Source organism: Molothrus ater, chromosome 13 (assembly GCF_012460135.2).
Source record: "Molothrus ater isolate BHLD 08-10-18 breed brown headed cowbird chromosome 13, BPBGC_Mater_1.1, whole genome shotgun sequence".
NCBI lineage: Eukaryota > Metazoa > Chordata > Aves > Passeriformes > Icteridae > Molothrus > Molothrus ater.
The window spans coordinates 10,450,391-10,471,828 of NC_050490.2; the positions used below are offsets into that span (position 1 = coordinate 10,450,391).

Below are 21,438 nucleotides of genomic sequence, written 5' to 3' on the forward strand. Positions count from 1 at the left end.
CTATTGTTCAAAATATTTTCTGGACCTCTGCAATAAAAGTAGTGGGCTACTTATGAACAAAATACAAATTGTTCTGTTAGCACACTTGAAGACAGTAATGTTTTGCAAAAAGGTTTAAGTGGAACTCTAGTAGAAGCTTTATATCAGATATTGCTCTTTCTTGAAGGCTGTTAAAAGACTTGATTTATAGTCAAGTTAGGAGGAAACTCAGTGTGCCAGTTTCTTCTGTGTAGTTTCTGTGCATGTTTTAATAGCTGTTTTAGCTTGCATATGTTTTTAACAGAAGTCATAGATTGATGTATTGTGGTTACAAATTACAGCATATCTGTACAGAAGGGACAAATAATAGTCCCTTCAAGTTATGCAAGTTGGGAATTTGTGCAAGAAAACTCACTCATGGTAATTTCTATAGATACTATCTTTTGTTTTGTTGTTTTTTTCTTCATTTTAGCGAGTTTGGTCAGCTGGCAGTTGAGCTGTTAGAGCAGTCCTTCCGACAAGATGAAACTATGGCCATGAAATTACTGACGTACGAACTTAAGAACTGGAGCAACTCCACTTGCCTGAAGCTGGCCGTGTCCTCGAGGCTCCGTCCGTTTGTAGCACACACTTGCACACAGATGTTGCTGTCGGATATGTGGATGGGGAGGCTGAACATGAGGAAGAATTCGTGGTACAAAGTAAGCACTGTTGCAGTTTATTCGTGTAAAAATGGTCAGTGGAGTTTATGTTTAAAGGGAAGAAAAGTGTGTGTTTAAATGCTGTTAGTGTAAAGCTTTCACAACTATAGCTTTTATTAATAAATCCTGTAAACCAGTCTCCTATAACATGATCAAAACTGGAATATTTGTTGTAAACTTGCTTCTTTTGACACTCTATTATCTTTTCAAATAAGGTACAGAAATATAGAAGGCAAAAACCAGGCAAGTAGCCTTTAATCAGAGGCTTAAAGAGATCATGTGAATACTAATCCACTACTAAAAACATAGTAGTAACAATCCTTAACAGATGGAAAACCTGTTGTAAGACTGTAGTTTCATGCATTTTGGCTTTTTACAGGGAGCACATAAGACTTGATCTAAAAAAGCTTTGTGAATATCCTATTTTGGAGGAACTGAGCAAAAGCAGGGCAAAGAACAGCAAATCGGGGACAGGTTTTCCAGTGGTGCCCTTTGTGTGATATAGATCAATTATGATCTAGACAGAGATAATTGATATAGCTCAATTGAACCAAAATGGGAGTTGCATATTTCTTTGAGAAATTAGGTACCAAAACCTAATTGTTGCTAGAAATAAAATGAAAGAAAACTTTCCTACAAAATACCTACAAGCATCATTTAACTTGTGACCTACTAAAATCCTCTTTTATAACTGATTAACTATTTTCTTGCTTGCTTTGTAAGAGGCTAATGACAGTAAATAGCTTTCACTTACTCTCTTCATCTATACCTTAGCTCATTTTTTTACCATAAATTGAAAAAAAAACCCGAACAAACACCACTCCCCTCTCCCCCCACAAACTACAATCTGGTACAGGCTTTTAAAATACACTAACAATACACTGTTCTAAAGGCTTCTGGGAGTGGATTAAATAACAGAGTGTGAACAGAACATCTCTATCTTCAGGCTTGGAGCACATTCTTTCTAATAGCTTTGAATTTTGGAATTTGTTGGTTTTTCCCATTTCCTATGTCTTCAAGTCAAGAAACACTCTGTATATGTGATCCTAAGCTCTTAGGTGTATATACAAGTAATAACAACTAATTATTTTCTACATTTTTCCCCTCAATAGCAAGCAAGTGAAATTTAGATAATACATTTCCAAAGGCTATTCTGTGTGTTGGTGTGTTCTCATGCTTTAGTGGAGTTGTGAACTATTTACACTTAGTCTTCATCTTTTCCAGGTGATACTGAGTATTCTACTCCCTCCTGCTATACTGCTGTTGGAATATAAGACCAAGGCTGAAATGTCACATATTCCTCAGTCTCAAGATGCACATCAAATGGCAATGGATGACAGTGAGAACAACTTCCAGACTGCAGCAGATGAAATACCTATGGTAATGTGGGGCAGAGGGAGATATTAAAAACAATATTCCTTGCTTAAATAATTAATTTTTTAAGTCAAAGAAGTGAAATTTAGTGCCAGAAAGAATGCATTTTTTGTGTGGGAAGTTAACAGTTTTTTTGTTTTAGGAGGTTTTTAAAGAAGTGAGGATCTTGGACAGTACTTATGAAAAGCATGACATGGAGACTCCAGCAAAACCTAAAAGACTCCCAATTACACAGAAGTTTTATGCATTTTATCATGCTCCAATTGTGAAGTTTTGGTTTAACACGGTGAGATTTTTTCTGTATAGTGTGTATTTTATTTGGAAATGTAGCACAGATTTTTGGGTTATTTTCCTAACATGTATCTCTGATTGAGTCAATGTTAAGCACTATCCAAAAAGCAGACAGAAAACCCCTTACCTTGCTGAGCTGGAAATGAGAAATACTTCATTTTATGAAACTGCATAAGCACATGCTGTGCCCTGTGGTTTGAGGTTTTTTAATTCTGTTTTGAGTAATTCTTTTCATCAGTTGCTAGCAGGAGTTCTAGAACCATGTATTAGTCTCAAGTGCATGCACAGCTTCGTTTCAATCACTGTAATAGAAATGTTAGAATTTGTTCTAAAGGAAAATAGCTGTAATAAGAGCAAAGCTTTGCTAACAATAAATAGCTTATTACAGCTATTTTTGCTTTTCTAGGATGAAAATGTTTGTATACCCTTATAAATAATAACTTGTCTGTTAAAAAGGGTAAATATAGTCTTGTAATTCAACTTGAAGCTTTTCTTGTATACCACATCAAAAGATTCCATGTACATCTTTAAAGGATCCTTCAGTAATTATATGTATATGTTTTATTTGGTTTTTTAGTTGGCATACTTAGGATTCCTCATGCTCTACACATTTGTGGTTCTTGTAAAAATGGAAGAATTACCATCTGTTCAGGAGTGGATTGTTATTGCTTACATTTTCACATCAGCAATTGAGAAAATTCGTGAGGTATGCCTGTAACAATCTGGGATTTTAGCCTTTTTTTGTCAGTTAAAACAGTATGCTTTAAACTATTATTCTGTGAACAAGAAAACTGAAGAAACTTAAGCATCAGAGTATATGGTTTAATGCCTTTATCTTAAAGCTTGGTATAGGTTGCTAGATGGAGGCTTTGTAAAATGTGTATTAATTTATCAGGCAGGTTCTGCCACCGTGCTATGACCAAGATGTCAAAACAAAAAAAAAATCTTTAGTGACACAGGAGAGCCATCATAACTACAATGTTCCTGGTCAGCAAGAGACTTTATGGAAGTTCTGTAATGGGAGAACTTCCATAAATGGGAGAGATCAAGTTAGTCCCTTAACCTGGTACCTCAGGCTCAACTGAAGGCAGATAGGGTTCATTTTTGTCACAGTAACTGCCTCAAAAGAAATAAAAACCCAACTAAATCCAAAATTCCTTAATAAATTGTTTAGACAGAGCAAAACCCTCCTTTCCTTCTTGTAAGCTGACACAGTTAAACACTGGTTTTGATTGCTCAGCATTTAAGAGTTCTCCATTTGAATAGCTATTTTATTTTTGCAAGTATAAAAATGCTGGTGATACACATATTTTACTGTTGACCCCTGTGCAATAAATATGAGCTGTCTTGACCTTCATATCTTTTACAGATTTTTATGTCAGAGGCTGGGAAGATTAATCAGAAGATCAAAGTGTGGTTCAGTGATTACTTCAATATCAGTGACACAGTTGCCATTGTCACTTTCTTCATTGGGTTTGCGTTAAGATTTGGAGCCAAGGGGAATTTTGGAGAAAACACTTACAGAGAAAATTACATCTTTGTTGCTGGAAGAATAACATACTGTCTCAATATCATTTTTTGGTATGTGCGATTACTGGATTTTCTAGCTGTAAATCAACAGGCTGGCCCTTATGTTATGATGATTGGGAAAATGGTAAGTACAATGTTTGTTACTGATTTTTTCCCCCCAACTGAATCCATTTACAACTTCTTTCAATGGTTTTATTTAGGTAGAAGTTGCTTTTCCTGCTCTAATAGGATAACAACTTGGTGTGCAGAATTAGCCAGCTGGAATATAACGTAAAGGATTTCAAAAGAAGCACGGATTAGAAGGCTTCCTTTATGAAGCTATCCCTGTTACATAAATGTAAAAAATGGCAAATCTTCCTTCTCTGGCCTGTTTTGTTCTCAGATGTCAGAGACTTAAATGAATATGATGAGGCCTTTGTCTTGATTTAGCTTCCCATTTAGGTCTGAAATTTATAGTCTTTGTGTTCTTTAGGTCAAAACTTTTAACTTGTTTAGTGTCCTGAAGCACCTTCATGCTTTTGTGCTATGGAAAACTGGGAATATGTTGTGCTTCTTGTCATCTCACACAAAAAATACTAAAATTGTTTAAACTTAAAATTAAATAACCTATCTCTACTGTCACTAGCTATTCTAAATGTTAAAAACCATTATAAGGCTTGAGAGCTGTATATATGACTGTGGAAGGAGCTTTTGTGTTTCTTCCCTCTATAAAATGGTTCTTAGAAAATTGAACCCTGTCATTCCTTAAATCAAGGCCATCAAGTTGCTCATTTCTCACTTTGATTTCTTGCAAGAGGCTAGTTTTGTGTTCCTGCCCTTGGAAAACTACCTCTGGTTTTTGTGCAGCTGATGAGTACCTTCAGGAAGGAATATTTCTTTGTCAGCTGCTCCTTGTGTACCTAATAGTATTCAAGTTAAAAGGGAAATAGGCTCAGTTGCCTTTGGCCAAGGGTACTAAATACATTATAAAAAAGGACAGGAAAAATTTGGGGTTTTTTAACACGGCTCATTATTTAACAAAATTTTCTGAGTGAAATATTTGTGTCCTGGACTCTTTTCTTTATATAATACATAGAATTTCTCAAGTGTACCCTGTCACTGTAAAAGTTTTTAGAGTTGTGTGATCATATTTATGACCTTGTGGATTAACTGGGTTTTTTTCTGTTAACAGGTGGCCAACATGTTTTACATTGTGGTGATTATGGCACTTGTACTACTTAGTTTTGGTGTTCCCAGGAAGGCAATACTCTATCCTGATGAGGCACCCTCTTGGACTCTTGCTAGAGATATTGTGTTTCATCCATACTGGATGATTTTTGGTGAAGTCTATGCCTATGAAATTGATGGTAAGATACTGCAATTATGAAGCAAGTAAAGAGAGAACTTACTCTGATTAGGTCTTCTCAGAATCTTCTGAAATTCCAATTTTATGGAAGTTCCAGTACTGTTGGTATTGATTCCATTCAATGGAATATCTCCCTTTTGTGGGTTGCAGCTGTATAACTATGTGACCTGATTCTTCATTTTCTTTTCAAAAACTTGTTTGGCTTAGAATAAAAATTACATAATTACAATTTCTCTCAAGGCTGTTCCTAGCAAGATTTTGGAATTCTGCCCCACAGCTATCATGACAAAATTCTGGCTGTGGTGATGTACTATGCTTTTTAAAAAAGCCAATAATATGATTACAGCATAGTATCAGCCAGAAGCGTTGTCTCTGGTATTTTTCTACCATGTTCCTAAATGCCTGGAGACATTTCAAACTGTAGAACCAGTGCATCATAGTTGATTGTTGCAAACTGTAAGTGACTTTTTTTTTGGTTTTTTTTTTTTTTTTTTGTGTCTGTACCTGCTGGGAGTTCTAAAAGATGTACATGTTGTCTCTGTGTCTTTTTTTCCCAACACAGTGTGTGCAAATAATTCTGATGAAAAAGTTGCTCATCTCTGTGGCCCAGGAACATGGCTGACCCCGTTTCTTCAAGCCGTCTACCTCTTTGTACAGTACATAATCATGGTTAATCTCCTGATTGCATTTTTCAAGTAAGTATGTGGATAATAGTTAATTTTTGCTAATAATTGGACAAGTGTCTATCTCACTGCAATAAGATGACAAGATAAGAACTGATGCCAGATCAAAGCAATCCCATTTCCTGGAAGTTTTTTCAGGTTCTAAGGCTGGTCTTTGTCTCTTCCTCACTGCAAGCTCATGACTGAGTTAGGGAAGTGTGTGATGTGTCTGGTTCATGTCACATCTGTGAGGTCAGGGGAATCAGAAGTTTAAGGAAATCTGTCAGAAAACAAACAAAACAAAATTGTTTCTTTGTCCTAATTGACTGTTGTTCCTAAATTCATTTAATGTTCTCCAGTTGGTTTGCTTCAGTTGTCGTAAGTTGTCTTTTATACTTCTCTGCAAGTGTTTGATTTATGGGCATAAGCAGCTCACAAACACTGAAGAAGGCAGACTGCAGAATTAACATGGTGTGATATAAAATTCTGGGTTTAGTTAGAAATAATTAATTTTTTTGTTCGGCAAACTTGAAATTTGATCTCAGTGTAATTTATTTCTAAGTAAAGATACTGAGATGTTACCTGATGGGAGAATTTCTTTAGCCCTCTCCTTGCTCTGAATCATGGTGTTCTCTTGAATGCGTTTCCACTTCCACAAAAATAATTTTGCAGCAAAAAGAAGTTTATACTTTTGTCTCTTACTTAACTGGAATTAGAATTCAAGATTGTTATCAAAGTGTTAAAAAAGCAAACAGTCCAACAACCACTAAACAAACACCAACAACTCCCCACCACCCCAAAAAACACTGATGTGTTAATATTGTTGTGTTTCTTCCCTTTCAGCAACGTGTATTTACAAGTCAAGGCAATTTCAAACATCGTGTGGAAGTATCAGCGCTATCATTTCATTATGGCCTACCATGAAAAACCTGTTCTGCCTCCACCACTGATCATTCTCAGCCACATGGCTTCCCTCTTCTGCTGTATATGTAAAAGAAGAAAGACAGACAAGGCTTCAGATGGGCCAAGTATGAACAGTTATCCAAAAAATTGCAGGATGTTTTTGACATGGTTAAAGCAAACTGTCAGAAAAGCACCATGTTCTTGACTAGAATGTGTATTGTGAAGAAAGTCAAAGTGGGTCTTAATTTTATGTGTTTTCAATATTGATAATTCTTTTGAAAATCACTGTGCTTTTCTCAGGAGTTTAGAAATCTCCAGTAAAACTAACCTATCACACAAACAAATAGATTAGATTTCTTGTTATTGCTAATTGAGAAATATTTTTTTTTCTGTAAAACTTCTTTGAAACTTTAAAAATGAAATCCAGCTAAGGAATCTAGCTTCTGCCTCAAAGGGATTAAAGGGTAGGAATGTAAGGAATGATAATATTGTGCACATATCCTCTCAGAATTACTATTTTCATTTTATTTTATTGTCAATCTTTTACCTTGAACTTATTTTTTCAATGAGAGAGGAAGGGAGGAAGGGTCTTAGGTGGCCCTCTGGTAGGATTTTTTTTTTTTTTTTTTTTTTGTTGTTGTTGTTGTTTTTTGTTTTAATTTTAGAGTTTTATTGTTAACATCTTTTGTAGAGTTATGACTATTAGTTTTCAGCACCTGTACAACTTCACTACATATGTCATCTTAAATGTTGATCTCTCTTTAGAACTCTTCCTGACAGAAGAAGATCAGAAGAAACTTCATGATTTTGAGGAGCTGTGTGTTGAGATGTATTTTAATGAAAAGGATGATAAATTTCATTCTGGAAGTGAGGAGAGGATTCGAGTCACATTCGAACGGTAGAATATTTACAATTAAAATTTCTGAATAGAGAATTAGGACTTTTACAGGTTTTTTTAAATGTACTTTAAAGGGGGAGAAATGCAGCTCAAGAACCTAAAGTGTTTATGCAAATTTTATATGGTAGCTTTCCATTGCTATGCAGAAACTGATAATGTGATTGATTCTTCTTGACCTATAGAAGCACTCAGTAAACTGAGGCAATCGTATTATTTGGTTTCCCATGATGTTTTAAGAGACTGATAGATTTCCTAAAGTGCTGTGGGCCTCTGTTGATAGCTGTTTCAATTCTGTGATTCAGAAGTATGTACAAATGTTGTATTACGAGACAGTCCAATGCTGTCATTTTATTGTGACATTTCAAAGTTGTTTTTCCCCCTGATTAAATGGACAGAAGGGGTTATAATCATGGGGGGTTTTTGCATATTGAGAAAAATACCTTTCATATCTACTTCATAATTTGATTTTTCTTAGGGTGGAACAAATGTGCATTCAGATAAAGGAAGTTGGTGATCGTGTCAACTACATTAAAAGGTCATTGCAGTCTTTAGATTCACAGATTGGCCACCTCCAGGATCTGTCTGCTCTAACTGTGGATACTCTGAAAACACTGACTGCCCAGAAAGCTTCAGAAGCCAGCAAGGTTCATAATGAAATCACCCGGGAATTGAGCATTTCAAAACATTTGGCACAAAATCTCATTGAGGATGGCTCTCTCAGATCATCGGTGTGGAAGAAGCACAGCATTGGAAACGTCTTTGGTTCTTTTCCACAAGGAGGCCTTGAGAGTAACAATGCTTTACTCTGTAACATTTCCATCCGTGATGACAAAGAAGTCCAGCATAAGACAATTGGTCAGGAGTTGGCTCTGGCTCCCCGAAGAGAAGAAAAAAACTTCCAAGAGGCAGGTTCCTCAGGCAGTGCCTTATTTTCAAATGCTGTTTCCCCTCCGGAACTTCGCCAACGAATACAGGCTGCAGAGATCTCAAAATCCACTAGTAAAAGTAAAAAATTAGGCAACTCATCCAACAGCATGCCACACGTAACATCCCCAACTACAAAGTTTTTTGTTAGCACTCCATCTCGACCCAGTTGCAAAAGTCAGCTGGATTCTTCAGCAAAGCATGAAGAGACTGTTTTCTCTAAGGCTACAGAAGGAGATAATAATGTAGAATTTGGTGCATTTGTGGGTAAGTATAACAAAGTAGATTCTGAATGTCCTGAAGTCATTATTAGCTGCTCTTATCCTCTTGCTTCTGGCTCTGCTTGCCTTGCTTTCACCCAACCTTGTGTTGAAAATGGAGGATACGTTAATTGTGGTTTTATTCATGATGAGAGTGACACTAATGATAACTACAGCTGCAGAGTTGACAAAAGTGCTCACCAGTCCCCTGCCAAGTTAGAGAAGAACAAGCCCCAAACGAAGTTCTCTTTGTCAACGGGCGACTTGATGTCAACAGTCAACCGTGGCGGCTCACATGGAAAATTGAATATTAAAGATGAACTTTCCAAAAGTCAGCATGTCCATGCAATGGAACTGCAAACCCGAGATTTATGTTCTAACATCCTTATGGGACTGCTTCATAAACTGTGGACCAAATCTAAGCCACAAGGTTTGACTTATCAAGAATTGTATGGTATTTTGGGTGTATTCCGGTTGCAGGTGACTTTATTCTACCATTTTGCTCTGCTTTTTTTGCATTTAACATCTCTAATTTCCCTATGTTGCTTGAACGTTTTTTTTAACTGAAATTATAATTTCTCCATAATTCTGTCACATAGACAATATTTTTCTGAAAAACATTATCCAGTTGTTGAGTAGAGCAGTTTTGGGCAATTAGCAGCTGTACAACTTGGTACGGGCACTGTAGACAAACCTTTTGTGGCTCATTATAAAGCTCCTACCTTCTGATTGCATAAATCAAAAATATTGTCTATTCCTTGACGTAATTACAGAACACTACTCAGGCTGATGGAGTCCTGGATAAATATCTGTGGTATCTGTGTCAAGCTGAGGGTTTCTCCTATACTTTATTTCTAAACACTGTTACAGCGGGGATCTTCCACTGTTGCCTAGGCTAACCTGGGTTGGGGCTGTCATTTTGGAAGCTTCCAAAGTCCTTTAATTCAATACAAATTTTGCCTCCCCTCAAGTTCTGTTTAACAGTAAAAAAGTGGATGGTTTTGGTTAGTTACTTATCTATTTGAATGGTAAAACAGTGGCAGATTCATTGCAAAACACAGGTGTGGGTTTACTAACTGATTCCTGTAAAGTAGATAATGCTTTAAGTATGCTTAGTGTTTAGCAGAAGATTGTAATCTGGAATTGTCAGGTTGTCTGCAGAGGTGTTGTCTTGCTAAAGTTGTTTAGGGATGTCTCAGTGTTTTCCAGAGATTTGCTGAGGTTGTATAAATTTAAATCTCTAGACAAGAGTTTATTCTACTGCTGTGAAACTTGGATTTCTAAGAAGTTACCTACATTAGCTATTTGTGTATAAATGCCTCATGGTTGAAAAAAGAAAGCAAGGCTAAACAGAAATTATGGACAGTGATTGTACAACTCTTATCTAATCTTTAAATGTACTTCACCACTAATAACTTTGAATACTAACTATACTTATTTACTGGAGCCAGATTTTTTTTGTATATGGTCTTCTGACATCTCTAGCATTTAGAACATACCCTTCATTCTTGCTGTCCACAATTTACACCGCTTGTGATACCATGCAGGTTTCAATTGTGAAGCCGGTTAGATTTTCATTCATTATAAAGCCACATGATTTGGAAAATTCTGAAAAGTGTTTCTTGCAGCTGGGAGGATGAAGGGTATATTGTAAAAGCTACCTCCAGGAAACTGTCTACTTTCCCTTCATTTGTCAAGCATACATAAAAGTGCTGTAATCCAGGCCTTGTTCCTTTCCTGTGAGGAGCATACGCTTGAGTAAAGATTTCAAATATTAGCTTTACTTTCTGAATGGTGGTGCTCCACACCTCAGTGCAGGAAAGGCAATAGTTTGATATTGTTACACTGATCTTCACTTGAGCATGTTTGTAATGTCTTTCCTAGTGCAAACAGGCACACAGACCTTAGGTGGTTTGTAACCCTTTGCTATGGTGATGCAGACTATTGGCATGGTCAGAACGTTGGAGGTTGCCTTTGATTTTGAATACTCTTTTTGAATTCACTGTGTCAAAGGTCACAGAGACAGCATGGACCTACAGCGGTTCAAAGAGGCAGCCAGCAAAATGAGGGAAAGAAGTGCTGATATTGAGGTGAGCATGAAAAGCTTTGTCAAATATGTTAATGGGGATAATTTCCTTTTAAACTGTCACGTCACAGTATGTTTGGAAAAAGTCTAAGGCCAAATAGAATCAAAAAACTTACACAATCAGTGCAGACTGCACTTTGCATCTGTTTCATGATTAAAAAAAAAAATCCAGGGAAACCTCATGTAACCTTAACTGCCATCAAGTACTGTTGCTTCATAATAGGATACTAGTGAAATAATAAACTCTGAGGTTATGAAAGCTAAGATGACTACAACTGTGAATTGAGATAAAATTAGGTATCCATAATTAGTGTCTAGCTAAATATTTTACACGTGGAAATTTCAAGATCAGCCTTTAGGAAGACTAAGAGTAATTTATGTTATAATTTATAGAGCAAGGTGACAGTGAATATAATTTTCAAAAGTGACAAAGATTGTTCATTATGCTTCCAAGAAGAAAAAGCTTTTTAACAAACCTGTCATAAACTAAAATGAATAATTTCCATTTCCTTAAAGAAATTTCCTTAGATAATAATAAAAATTACTCAAATGTAAAAGTAATTAATCATAAACCTGCCTTCCAAGTATTCTAGTGTGTGTGTGTATGTATGTATATATATATGTGTGTGTGTGTGTATATATATGTGTGTATGTATATGTATATATATATGTATATGAATACAGTTTTTGCCATGTAGCTGTACTTGAATTAGTACATACAAATTTGCAGTTATGCATTCAGGAGAGAATACACCTGAGAATTGCATTATGACCATTTGAAATATTTGTCTTCTGCTAAGTTGCTGCTTCTAAACCTTTTGATGAGTATAATGTGTGACCAAAAAGCTTTTTGTGTGTATTTTTGGCACAGTTTTTTTGTTGATATTGTTAATTATTTGCTATGTTTCTTTGATAGGAGCAGCAGGAAGACTTCAAAAAAGCTATATTGGAGGGTATAGAGACAACCAGACTTCAAGTAAGTAAAGAAAGTTTCCGTTTATTAGGAATCTTATTTTGAACAGGCACTAAAATTATTCTTTCCAGTAAAGACATGGGTCTCTGTTCTTATCTCATTATCTGTAAACTGGATGTCTCCTTGACAGAGGTCTAAAATGTTCTACTGTTTAGGGATGTAAAGAAATAGTTTTTATGCACACAACCACACATCAGAAAGACATTTTGGACACACACACACAGAGACCTGTGTGTGTTTATGTGTGTGGGGTGTATTCTGTAAGAGGGAAGGGTGAAAAAGGGTGGTAACAACTTCCTAACTGTTATGATTTCAGGAATCATAAGCAGGGCACAATGAATTTTTACAGTTTATTCAGGTAACCAGCGGAGTTAATAGATGAGTAAGCCCTGTGCCACTCTACACACAGTCCTAGTTTGTCATGAAACCACCTTTCTCCTTTTTTTGCAAAAGAAATATTTTGTTGTCAAAAGTTGACCACCTCAGTACATATTCTAGCAATGTGTAATTGCTATGAAGGAATATGTCCATAAGGAAGTTGCATTCATAACCCACAGGTTTTTACATGGCAGGAGTTTACTACATTTTGTTGCTCTTTTAACTGGGTGCAAATTGAAATTTAGTTTCTGCCAGAGCCATATTCTTATATAAGAATTGATAGCCAACAAAGGCACAAAAGAGATGAGCTGAACATGGTACTTGTAGGGATCCAGTGTAATTGACATTTCTGTAGTTCTATGCTATTGTAACATTCCCTTGCAAAGAACTCTTTTGGTGTGGGTCAGGGGTCTTAATGTGTGTCTGAAAATGTTACAGCTGGTGGCTACTGTGAGAAGAGCATTTAAACTGAATTAATGCACTCAACTTGTGCATTTCTGTGCAGTGAGGTATTTGAAGTACATCCAGAAATTTTGAAGAATCCTGGCCAGTCCTAAAAAGAGAAACTGGGCAGATTGTGTTCCAAAATGATGACTGATGGTAAATGTAATTTTTTTTTTGTAGGGTCTTCAAACTGACAGTGATCTACAACAATCCAGTTCTTGTGGTGGGTTCACTGACCCTCTGACAGCCCACTCAGAGCAGCGTAAGTCTGGGCTCTGCTCAGGTCCCCTAATGTTGTCTCTAACTTGCCTTGCTAATGGGTACCCTAAGAAGATGCAAAGGGAACACAAATGGTTAAATAATCTTGACATATTCTCATGTTTGGTAGTACTTGAATCTTCTGCTTCTTGTGGTTCTTCTAGCCATGCCAGCTCGGTTCTTTTACCTTGGATTTGCCAGAGCTGTAAAACACAAAGTGATCTAGTTAGGACTGCAAACTTCAGCTAGAGCTGTGGGTCTGGCTTGTTTCATGAGAGCTTTGTTAAGCTGTCTGTTTGTTCACTATCAGGAAATGGGTGACAGTGACAGCTGCCATTCTATGTCCAGTTACAAATCTCCTTCATTTGCAGTGTACAGCAAGAGCAGGAGAGCATCCAGTGAAGACACGCAGCAGGTTGACTCCAAAGCAGCCTTACTGACGGTTTGTACCAACCTTTTGTGACATTCTAGAGCAGAACTAGAAGCTGAACAAATAAAGGATAGAGTACAGATAGAGTAATACTGATTTGTGGACTTGTTCTAGGAGGCAACAGGAGACCTGTTTTCACTAAGGGAAGAAGTTGTGTATGTTCTCACGATGAAAATCTGTGCTGTTTTCTGTTTGTAGAAATAAAATTAAAATTCTTTTCTTTTAAGGAAAAGAATTACTTATATAATCCATAAACAGTAGTGAATATAGAGCCTTATTTGTTCTTTTAATTGTAGTTACTATTTCTTGGTTGTATTTGGATCTCTCCATTCAACTGCAGTTCAGTACAGCGTGGTTTATTTCCAATAAACAGGCTGTACTTCAAGAGTTTAAAACACATTCCACTCATTACCACCCCACCTCCAGCTGAATAAACTGTGCTTTCCTTACAAGACAAGCCCTCTTTATTTTTCCTCTCCTTTGTTTTAAAGGATTGGCTACAAGGCAGACCTTCAAATAGCAGTCAAATGTAAGTAAGCTTTCTACTAATGGAGCAATTTTATCACTCTGTATGTTGATCTGCTTTTTTTTTGGTGTGGGTTTTTTTTTTGGGGTTTTTTGGTTTTTTTTTTTTTGGTTGTCTTTGGCTGTAGTGGTATTTAGTTGCATTTAATGAGGAAAAAAAACCCTACATAGTTTGGGTTTGTTTTTTTTTTTCTTTTAATAAATAACCAAATGTATTTACTGGAATCATAGGATAGTCATCGAATGGTTTGGGTTGAAAGGCTCTCCCAGCCTGTGTTTGGAGCAGAGGGGCTCCAGCCCTCCCAGGATCTTTGTGGCCCCCTCTGGGCTCTCTCCAACAGGTCCTTCTTACCCCTGGGGCCCCAGGGATGGCCACAGTGCTCCACCTGGGGTCTTTGCAGAATCACCCCCTCAGCCTGCTGGCCACTCTCCTCGGGATGCAGCCCAGGCCTGGGTTGTCTCCCTGGGCTGCAGGTGCTCATGGCGGGGTCAGGCTGAGCTCTCACCATGCTTTTACAGGTTCTGTTTAGATTAATGGTGTCACACATTGGAGGGCAAACATGAAAATGTGTTGACACATAGTGAGCAGCTCGTTTCCTGGTAAAGGTCTTTACCCAGCCTTGCCCACTGTAACCACCTCTGAAATTATGCATTGTTAACAATTACCCCCTGAGTTAACTGTTAAAGGCATTAGCTTATTTATCTGATAACAGAAGGGTAAACTGTTGTGAACAAGTTTTAATTAAAGCACCTCTGTGGGAACGAGCTCTTGTGATGCAAACTTACCATAATGTTGTGCATGACTTGGAGGTATTTAAAGTGTAGCTGTAAAAACATGAGATTACTTAACAGCTTTCCATTACTATTTTGTAATTAAGAAACCTGTACTGCCCTTGAAAAATAGGATAACAGGATAAAAGTGGTACTGTGAGGTTAACAAGGTGACCTAGGATGAGGTGTGAAAATCAGGGAGTACAGAGTAAGTTTGAAGGTGACTGTTGTTTTTGGCATTTGACAGGCCATCAGAAGAAGATGCATTGAATGGTAAGTTTTCTTTCTGCTCTAAAGGTGAGAGATTTTTATGTATAAGCAACTGCTTGGGTCTTGTATGGGAATGTATTTAATTGATCAGAATTTGGAATTTATTTGACACACAATACTGTGATTTTTAACTATTTTAAAATTTTTAAATAAAGAGCCAAACATTAAGCACTACACTTTTTTTCCCCCTGAGGTACCATAGACTTAAGTGCAATATTTAGTTATCTTCACAGCAGATCCTTTTCAAACTGTAGTGTGGTATTTTAGTACATAAATTAGTAGCCAGAGTTATCTCTCTTTTTTTTCTTTTTTGTCCTTAATCTCTTTTCAGGCATTGCTTCTCCTTTCAAGCCTATCATGGATATCAATTACTATTACTCAGGTCAGTCCCTCTTACAAACTAATGCCTGTAATTTTATTGACATTTATAAGATCCTTAAACTTCAACAAATGCTGTAATTTTCCTCTAGCTGTAGAAAGAAATAACCTGATGAGATTATCACAGAGCATTCCATTCACTCCTGTGCCTCCAAGAGGTAAGAACTGTATTTCTTCTTGCTGGTTCACTGTGGTCTTTTGGGGAAGAAAAGCAAACCTTACATGGATTCTAATTTGGTTTGATCCTTCTAATATAGAAGGATCAAGGATATATATTATAAAATCTAATATAGAAGGATCAAGAAGGATCTGATATAGAAGGATCAAGGCAAAGTTCACAGTTTCTCACAGCAAGTATGAAACTGAAGTCTTAATGAACTAAAAGAAGTCTGTCTTAGAACACTCAGAAATATATGTGAGTATGACACCTTTTCTAGGGCAACTCACTTGATTATGAAATGTAGATTTAATTATAGTTGTCCTCAGAAATGGTGTTACATTGATGGGAGTATTGTACTAACAGTTTTATAACAAATATTCTGGAAGGATTCCTTTAAGTTGTCTTCACTCATTTGAACTTTAAACATTTATTCAATGTTCTTAGTGCTGTTTGAACAGTGTCATTAATAGGTCTAAATAGGAGGACAAATTTTGCAGCTCTGTGAAAAAAGCTGCAGAGGGGTCACCCCACTGGGCAGTTTAAATTTTTTGTTAATTCAAGATGTTTGTAATGACTTAACACTGCAGCTTATTGTAAGAAGTGGTGTGTTTTCAGTGCTTTTCATTTCAAACTTGGAAAATTCAGCTCAGCGATGGCTTTTGTGCTGTGCTGCAGGTGAACCAGTCACTGTGTATCGCCTTGAAGAGAGTTCTCCCAGCATCCTGAACAACAGCATGTCCTCCTGGTCACAGCTGGGGCTCTGTGCTAAAATTGAATTTTTAAGTAAAGAGGAGATGGGAGGAGGTTTACGTCGAGCTCTCAAAGTTGTGTGCACGTGGTCAGAATATGATATCCTGAAATCAGGACATCTTTACATCATCAAGTCTTTTCTTCCTGAAGTTGTGAATACTTGGTCAAGCATTTATAAGGAGGACACTGTGTTGCACTTGTGCTTGAGGGTAAGTTCTTTGACAATTATTAAACACAGACAGGCATTATATGTTAAACAGGAATTATTTTGCTACCTGTAATCTAGTATATACTTATTAGAATAAGAAAAAAGTTAGCCTAGGGTTCTGCATGAGCAAAAGGGTTAAAAACTCTGCTCCAGGATGGCTTATTTAATCAAAGAGCTCAAATTCTTAAAATACAGGTATAATTTAAAAAGCAAGTAATCTGTTACCCTGCCTTGGGGGAATAGACACTGTTCCCGCTGCCTGCTTGGCTCTCTGCTGGTCCCTGTTCTGTTAAGCAGCTAATGAGGCGTGGGTTTGACTCACAGGAAATTCAGCAGCAGAGAGCAGCACAGAAGCTCACCTTTGCATTCAACCAGATGAAGCCCAAATCCATCCCATACTCTCCAAGGTGAGTGTATTTAAACTGCCATTATATTGCATGCTTTTGGCTCAGGGCAATGCCTACAGGATGTTAACAGATGCATCACATATGTTAAGATACTCGTATGCTGATATGTCTTGGAATATTGCTGTGAACAAGGCAAGCAGAATTGTCCTTGGCAGTATTTTCCCCTCATATTTTCTGCACTGATTCTAATCTAGTGGGCTAATCTAAATGGCTTTGTGTAATAGTTTAAGAGTAATTAAATTGTTAGTAAATAAAATAAAAATCTAACAGTAATGATAGATTCCTATTTTGGAGCTATATTAATTAAGTGTACTTTTTACTAGGTTCTTGGAAGTTTTCCTGTTATATTGCCACTCTGCTGGCCAGTGGTTTGCAGTTGAAGAGTGCATGACTGGAGAGTTTAGAAAATACAATAACAATAATGGGGATGAAATAATCCCAACTAACATGCTGGAGGAGGTTATGCTGGCCTTCAGCCACTGGACATATGAGTATACAAGAGGAGAACTGTTGGTATTAGATCTGCAAGGTAATGCCCTGACTTTGAAACTTGCATTGGGACCAAGGTCTATTTTATTATCTATGTTTTAATATTATCTATTTTTAGGGTTTTTCTTTTGCTAGCATTTTGTTGTATATTTGTAATAAACAACGAGGATTATTTAGTGCTGCTTCTTCTAGTTAGTTAGGATCTATGATTTTCTTATTTAATCATATTATGATAAATATTGGAAAGGACCTCTAAGAGCATTGTGTCCAACTTTACTCAGCACTGCCAAATCCAGCACACTCCATGTGCCCAGGGGCCACCCCTAAACAGCTTTTAAATCCCTGCAGGGATGGTGACTGCACCACTTCCCTGGGCAGCTGTTCCAGTGCTGGGCAACCTTTTCAGTGAATATTATTTTACCTCATTTCCAACCTAAACCTCCCCTATTGCACTTCAGGCCATTTTCTTGTCTTCCTGATGGGGACTGACCCCAACCTGGCTGCAGTGTCCTTTCAGGTAGTTCTAGACAGTGATGAGGTCTCCCCTGAGCCTCTTCCCCAGGATAAACACCCCCAGTTCTGTCAGCTGCTCCTCACAGGTCCTGTGCTCCACACCCTTCACCAGCTTTTTAGTTCTAATATAGTATTAAATCTTACAGCAATGCAGAAACTATAAATAGATACATTTTCCTAATGAAATGTGCCATAAAAAATGCTATTTTTTGGCACACTTGTGTAGTGCCAGTGTGGTAAGTGGGTTTTATCCTGAACTCTGTGCCAGATATTCTGGCAGTGAGAACTGTATATGAGATTTTTCTCATGGGTGAAAACTCAAGCTAGGAAATGCAAAACATAGATGGAAGATATCTGAGAAGTACAAAGTGTTTGCTTAGGAGCAATTTTCTAAGGGTAGAAAATCATGTGTAGTTTGGGTTGTGTTTGTTGTGGGTTTTTTCTGGTTTTATTCTTGGAAAAGCTGAGAAGTCACAGCTAAGGGTTCCAAGGCTTTTTAATATTAATATATTTATGTAATCAGAAGTGTATCAGATTTAACTTTTTCTTCATGTGCTGTCTGAAGGTGTTGGTGAAAATTTGACAGATCCCTCTGTGATAAAAGCTGGGGAAAAAAGGTAAGGGTTAAGAAAGACTTAAAGCATTATATAAAATTTTCCCTGGAAAGAGAACACATGCAAGGGATGTTTATGTGTACTTTGTCTCTAAGGTCATACGATATGGTGTTCGGGCCAGCCAATCTGGGAGAGGATGCAATAAAAAACTTCAGAGCAAAGCACCACTGTAATTCCTGCTGCAGGAAACTGAAACTTCCTGGTAAGAGCTGCAGGACCCTCCTTCTGAGACACTGATGTCATGAGATGTTGTATGATACATAATGAAATTGTCAAGGCATGCTGTGAAAGTGGAACAACTAATAAACAGCAGTTATGTCATTTGACTTTAGGCTTCTGATTGCACCTATGATAAAAACATCCCTTTTTTGATAGTGCATATCCTGGAATTCATCTTCATAAGTGCATTTGCATATCCAATTCTTTGCTGGACATTTATGCCCCATTGATTCTACTAGCTCAAGAAATAGTAATCATTACGACTTTGTTCTGTTTGTACAGATCTGAAGAGGAATGACTACACACCTGACAAGATGATATTTCCTCAGGACGATGCCCCTGAATTGACAATTCAGCCTGGAAGCTGCACCAAAGATTCTGATCCGGCCAATTCCATCCGTCTGATGCTCTGATGATGTGATCAACTCAGTGGCTTCGCTCAAGCTTTGTGGAACCTCACCAAGTTGTCACTTACCTTTCCCTCACTATAACGAAAAGAAAGACTTGTCAAAACAAGGATTACTGTCTTATAAGTGGAATTTTGGCTGGTCCATAATCTAAGGATTTTACCTTGTGATAACCGTCTACAGAGCAGCGTGGCAGCTGATCCTTCTAAAGGTGGAATAATGACAAGTATTTAAGATGTGTTTTTAAAGGGGCTTTTAAAGCAGAAAGTTTTATTTTTTATTTTATTTTGGTTTAGTGGAGGATTTTCTTCCTGTAGTCCTGTGGTGGGAAATATGCCTTCCACCAAAAGGATTTTGGTAGTTGATGTTTTAAGGTAAAGCATTTGTCTTTTTGGCATTTGTCTTACTGTCAATGAGCAAAACCAGGAGAAAGCACCTACCTCTGTAATGCCAGAGTATTCTTAGAGTGTTTTCAGAAGTGTTCCACTAATATTTTCTCACCAGGTGTCTTTTAATCTGGCCTTTGGAAGAGGACAGAGCCAAATGAGGTGTATATAGGATGCCAATAGACTGAAGTTGAAGGTAGGAACTTGATCTGTTCCAAAAGAGAGAGTCTCTTGAATCAGGATTCTTTCAGCTTCATGACTGTAAAACTGAGCTTAGTTGCTTTTGTTTTGTGAAATAGAGCCTGAATTGTGCATAATGAAATTTCTTGTTTTACACATTTCAATTTTATCAAGTCACTGTCAAATAGTAACAAAGCCATGATAGACTGGTATAATCATATTTAATAGAAGAATTAGTTTGTGCTGGTCCAAATAAGTTGCCTTGTAAGAACACAAGTTGGAAGTGCTTTCCCTTGTACCTACGTAGTGACTGCTTCAGAAGTTCTGCCTTCCAAAGATCTCCTAAAACCAGTGTATCAAAACCGAATGTACACATAACTTGTAAATGTATTTAAAATTGTGTAGAAAACATCTTTAATGTTATGTTATTTGTGGTACTTACTTAAGAGAGACTAGGGTTGGATTAGCATTGTGTAAAGTACGGGAGATTGCAATGCACCTTCATGCCAATAAAATGTAATTTAACTGTCCCAAATATTGTTGAGCATTCAGCAAGAAAAGAACCTGTTGTCCAACTGAAGTTTCATGCTGCGATTTTTTTTGTTTTGTTACATAGGTACTAATTTGTAATTTTTAATTAAAAGGGCAGTATATAGCTCTATAAATTTTTTATTCAGTAGTGTATCTTATAGATACAGACCTAAGGCACGAACACAATAGTTGTTTAAATGGTGTTTTATGTTTGATGGGGAAAGGTAAAATGTTATAAGGATATAATACTGTATACATTTTGTATATCATTAAATCTTTAAAGAATCTAAAATAAATTTATTCTTGTTTACAGACTTCTGCTCTCCGTCTCAGTCTGAAGGGTTATTTTGGTGAATTTAAGTAACTCTTTATGCAGAAAAGTAGGATTTGCCACGCTGGATCAAAGCAGCTGTTAGCCTTTGAGGTATCACAACTTGGGCCAACACCAAAAACTAGGGAGGTAAAAAAGTGAAAACGGTCATAGCTGCCAAACACATGTGAGGGGATTAATGAGTAAATGAGTCAAAAATAGCTCTTCACAATGTTTAATTATGAGCTGCTTCTTCTGACTGCATCACCTCCTGTTGCTGGGAGGGAATGGGCAGATACTCCAAATGTACTTGCACCTTTCTAATGCCAAGTAACAGCAGCACCGAGTCTGTAAGTGTGAGTGGCTCTGCAAATTGAGAGATTTCCAGAGGAGTCTCTGGTGTTTTGAAAATGTGACCAAATTTCAGTGTATAAAAGAAGAAAAACATTTTGAGAAAATTGCAAGTAAAAGCTGGCAAACTTTGTTTCTTGACAAATACTTAACTACACAGTTATTTTTTAGCTGTGTTACTGCTCTTTGGTAGTTCTGTTTGTGACTCATTTCTTAGCAAAATAAACAGATGTGACCACCTTGTGATGGGTGTGAGTGATCATGGGGAGTACTCCTTCTGCTCAGTCTTGCAGTGACTCAGGCTTGAAGCTTTTTCAAGACCAAAAGGGACAAATATGGTTGGGAAATGCCTGTAAGATTTGGAGTGGTAACCACTGTTCATATTTCTGTACATCTGCCTGGCATGAGCAGTAGCTTTCTCTGTGTGACTTACAGCTTGAATTACATGAGAAGTGTATGTCTAAACTGAGGAGGGAGAAATGTGTAACTTTCAGAAGTGATCTGCCTCATACTTGCAGGGAAAAAAATCAGAA

The 21,438-nt window shown here is 37.1% G+C and overlaps 1 protein-coding gene across 1 annotated transcript in view; it reads left to right on the top strand.

The window, feature by feature from the left end:
- Positions 1-20,558, top strand: part of TRPM7 (transient receptor potential cation channel subfamily M member 7) — a 51,185-nt gene extending 30,627 nt beyond the window's left edge. The window contains exons 17-40 of the mRNA XM_036389708.1: positions 452-680; positions 1,905-2,060; positions 2,197-2,340; positions 2,923-3,051; positions 3,715-3,999; positions 5,047-5,221; positions 5,783-5,915; positions 6,726-6,910; positions 7,551-7,683; positions 8,159-8,874; positions 10,881-10,957; positions 11,870-11,929; positions 12,929-13,010; positions 13,378-13,448; positions 13,928-13,965; positions 14,980-15,005; positions 15,334-15,384; positions 15,473-15,538; positions 16,216-16,499; positions 16,823-16,905; positions 17,229-17,434; positions 18,473-18,524; positions 18,617-18,723; positions 19,023-20,558. Of these exons, the coding sequence (XP_036245601.1) occupies positions 452-680; positions 1,905-2,060; positions 2,197-2,340; positions 2,923-3,051; positions 3,715-3,999; positions 5,047-5,221; positions 5,783-5,915; positions 6,726-6,910; positions 7,551-7,683; positions 8,159-8,874; positions 10,881-10,957; positions 11,870-11,929; positions 12,929-13,010; positions 13,378-13,448; positions 13,928-13,965; positions 14,980-15,005; positions 15,334-15,384; positions 15,473-15,538; positions 16,216-16,499; positions 16,823-16,905; positions 17,229-17,434; positions 18,473-18,524; positions 18,617-18,723; positions 19,023-19,153 (3,619 nt within the window). The 3' untranslated portion in view covers positions 19,154-20,558. The remainder of the gene's footprint in view (positions 1-451; positions 681-1,904; positions 2,061-2,196; positions 2,341-2,922; positions 3,052-3,714; positions 4,000-5,046; positions 5,222-5,782; positions 5,916-6,725; positions 6,911-7,550; positions 7,684-8,158; positions 8,875-10,880; positions 10,958-11,869; positions 11,930-12,928; positions 13,011-13,377; positions 13,449-13,927; positions 13,966-14,979; positions 15,006-15,333; positions 15,385-15,472; positions 15,539-16,215; positions 16,500-16,822; positions 16,906-17,228; positions 17,435-18,472; positions 18,525-18,616; positions 18,724-19,022) is intronic.
- The last annotated feature ends 880 nt before the right edge of the window (positions 20,559-21,438 follow it).